At 56.6% G+C, this 2,945-nt stretch overlaps 1 protein-coding gene across 1 annotated transcript; it reads left to right on the forward strand.

Annotated features, from left to right (window-relative positions):
- The first annotated feature begins 281 nt into the window (after positions 1–281).
- Positions 282–962, forward strand: LOC104157277 (integumentary mucin C.1-like). The gene has a single exon (XM_009694560.1). It carries the CDS (start codon positions 282–284, stop codon positions 960–962), a length of 681 nt encoding a protein of 226 aa, XP_009692862.1.
- The last annotated feature ends 1,983 nt before the right edge of the window (positions 963–2,945 follow it).

Consider the following 2,945-nt stretch of genomic DNA (forward strand, 5'->3'; position numbering starts at 1 on the left):
CCACCACGGCGGCCTTCAGAACCTCTACAGCCACCATCACGTCTGCTCCCACCATGGCCACCACCAGCTCTGCATCCACCACGATGCCCTTCAACACCTCTACACCCACCATGGCCACCAGAACCTCTGAACCCTCCACAGACACCATCACATCTGCTTCCACCACAGCCACCACCACCACTTCTGCTCCCATCGTGGCCACCAGCACCTCTGCACCCACCACGGTGGCCTTCAGAACCTCTACAGCCACCACGGGCACCATCACATCTGCTCCCACCACGATGCCCTTCAACACCTCTACAACTGGCAGCAGCACCTCTGCACCCACCACGGCCGCCACCACATCTCCTCCCACCACAGCCACCACCATCTTTGCATCCACCACGACGCCCTTCAACACCTCTGCACCCACCATGGCCACCAGCACCTCTACATCTACCGTGATGACGTCGAACTCCTCTGCGCTCACCACGACAGCCACCAGGATGTCTGCGCTCTCCACCAACTCATCTTCCACCACCGTCTCCACCACCACAGCAACCATCTCCACCAACACGACCAGTTCTACTGCCGACCACCCATCCTCCACCATACCCACCACAACTTCACCTCCCACCACCACAACTTCACCTCCCACCACCAATACGACCACTTACACTGTCGACCACCCCAACTCCACCCCCCCCCACCAATACGACCCCTTCCACTGTCGACCACCCATCCTCCACCATATCCACCACGATTTCACCTCCCACCACCAACACGACCACTTCTACTGCCGACCACTCTTCATCCATCGTATCCACCACGACTTCATCTCCCACCACCACGACTTCACCTCCCACCACCAACACGACCACTTCTACTGCCGACCACCCTTCATCCATCGTATCCACCACGAGGTCACCTCCCACCACCACCCCAGGTACGTGTCAACCCACCTTCTGCTCCAGGCACGATGACCAGATTCCTCCTTCTTCTTCACCATTGGCTTGTTGGTTGTTTTTTTTTTTCCAGGGATCTGCAATAATGGACGATGACCAGATTTCTCCTCCTTCTTCACCGTTGGCTTGTTGGTTGTTTTTTTTTTTTCCAGGGATCTGCAATAATGGAGGAACTTGGGTGGACGACCATTGCAAGTGCCCCATGGGTTTCGTGGGTGACATGTGTGATGATGTCAGTACCACCATCAAAACAAACGCTAGTAGGAAATTCTTCTTGTTGGGGTTCGTTCGGTGGAGGACAAAACCTGGTGGGGAAGGAACAACAGTGAGGGGTTCTCCGGGGTGGGGGAAAAGCTGAACCAAAAGTGACCGTAGCACAAGCCACGTTCTTCCTAACAAGGGCAGAGTCCCACAGCACCCAAAAACGTGGGCAGAGGTGACGATTACAGCGTGTGCTGACCACCCTGGGTGAGGCAGGACCAAGATCTGCATGGGGGGACACCAAATAGGAAGAGCAGGGCCAACAACACAGGTCCAAGCTAGGACCAAAAGCTGGGGTCAGAGATGGTTCCTGAGCTTGATCACCCTCAACAGAACTCAAACAAGTTTTTGGTGTGCTGGGCTGAGCTTAAATGCAGCTCCTGGGCCAATGAGGGGGTGGAGGTCGCAGGTGAGGGCAGGGCAATTAGGGTTCGTTAATGGCCTAAAGATTTCAAGTGTGTGATGCCCAGCAATAGCGTTGAGGAGTTAGTGGTGGGGTCAACACTGGGTCCAGAGGAGCTGCTGGTGCCTGGATAAGCTCCTGGCTGCTTGCGGTGGTTGGAGGAAGCTTCTCTTGGCTCCTTTGCAATGAAACCCCAAAGCCATGGGGGTTAAATGGAGATATTGGAGCCCCTCCTGCTAGGAAGGGGCTGTCCGGCCCTGTCTTCTTCATCTCTCGGTCTTGACTTGTGTTCTTCTCTTCTCCCAAAAGAGACAAACGGGACGGTGGAGGTGAAGCTGCGGGTTCACCGATGACCTCTAAAACGCCAACTCATCCGTCTACTCGGAGTTTGTCAAGAACTTTGCGGAGCAGGTAAAGGGAGGTGGGGAAGGGCCTTGAAGGGTCGTGGTGTGCCTGGTTGTGCATCCGAATGCATCCCATGGGTGCTGCAAGTGCCGAGGTTTACCCTCCAGGGTCTTCTCAGATTGTATTTGGGGTGGGACACCTAAGCTGAGGGAGATCCAGGAGGAAAGGGAAGGGAATGGGGGCCTGACGTTCCTCCTGGAGACCTCTTCTCTTCCAGATGAACGTGGTCTATGGCAATGTTTGGGGTTACGAGGGCATCCAGGTCCTGCGTTTGACGTGAGTACCGGGCTGCCGGTCAACGGGGAGAGGTTATTGGGATGCACCAGCTGGTCCCGCTCCCTGGGAATTGGGGTAATCCCTTGGGAAAAGGGCATTCGCAATGGGATGGTGGCTTCTCCCACCAGGCCCGGCAGCGTGGTGGTGGATCACATTGTCATCATCTCCTTGCTGGTGACTGCCCAAACCCAGGAGAAGCTCCACAACATCACGGTGGAGCTGCGGGAAGAGATTCGGGCGGCGGCGGCACGCAGAACTGCACAAATAGTACCCATGGTCCTCCCGGCAAGGGGATGGGGAGGAGTTGGGCAACCCACGGGGTAGGAGACAGCATCCCACCCACCCGAAACCTCACAGCCACCCCTGGGAGTGGACCGTGGGTCGTGTCCTCCGTGCTACCTCTTTTACAGACGAGTTGTGCTTCAACGCCACGGACGTGGTCATCAGCGACACTTCGCTCAACTTCGATGAAAAAGGTCAACGGATGGGGCTGCCCCACCGCCGGGGGCAGGGGTGGGGGGATGCAGACAGACTTGGGGTGGTGAGGATCCCCCAAAACCAACCTCTCATCCCTCTCCAGCCTACTGCCGGCGGGAAGTGCCGAAGGACTACCGGGAATATCATTTTCCCAACCTGACGGGCTCTGGTTTCTATTG

The sequence above is a fragment of the Cariama cristata genome, unplaced genomic scaffold, assembly GCF_000690535.1.
Source record: "Cariama cristata isolate BGI_N322 unplaced genomic scaffold, ASM69053v1 scaffold8352, whole genome shotgun sequence".
Taxonomy (NCBI): domain Eukaryota; kingdom Metazoa; phylum Chordata; class Aves; order Cariamiformes; family Cariamidae; genus Cariama; species Cariama cristata.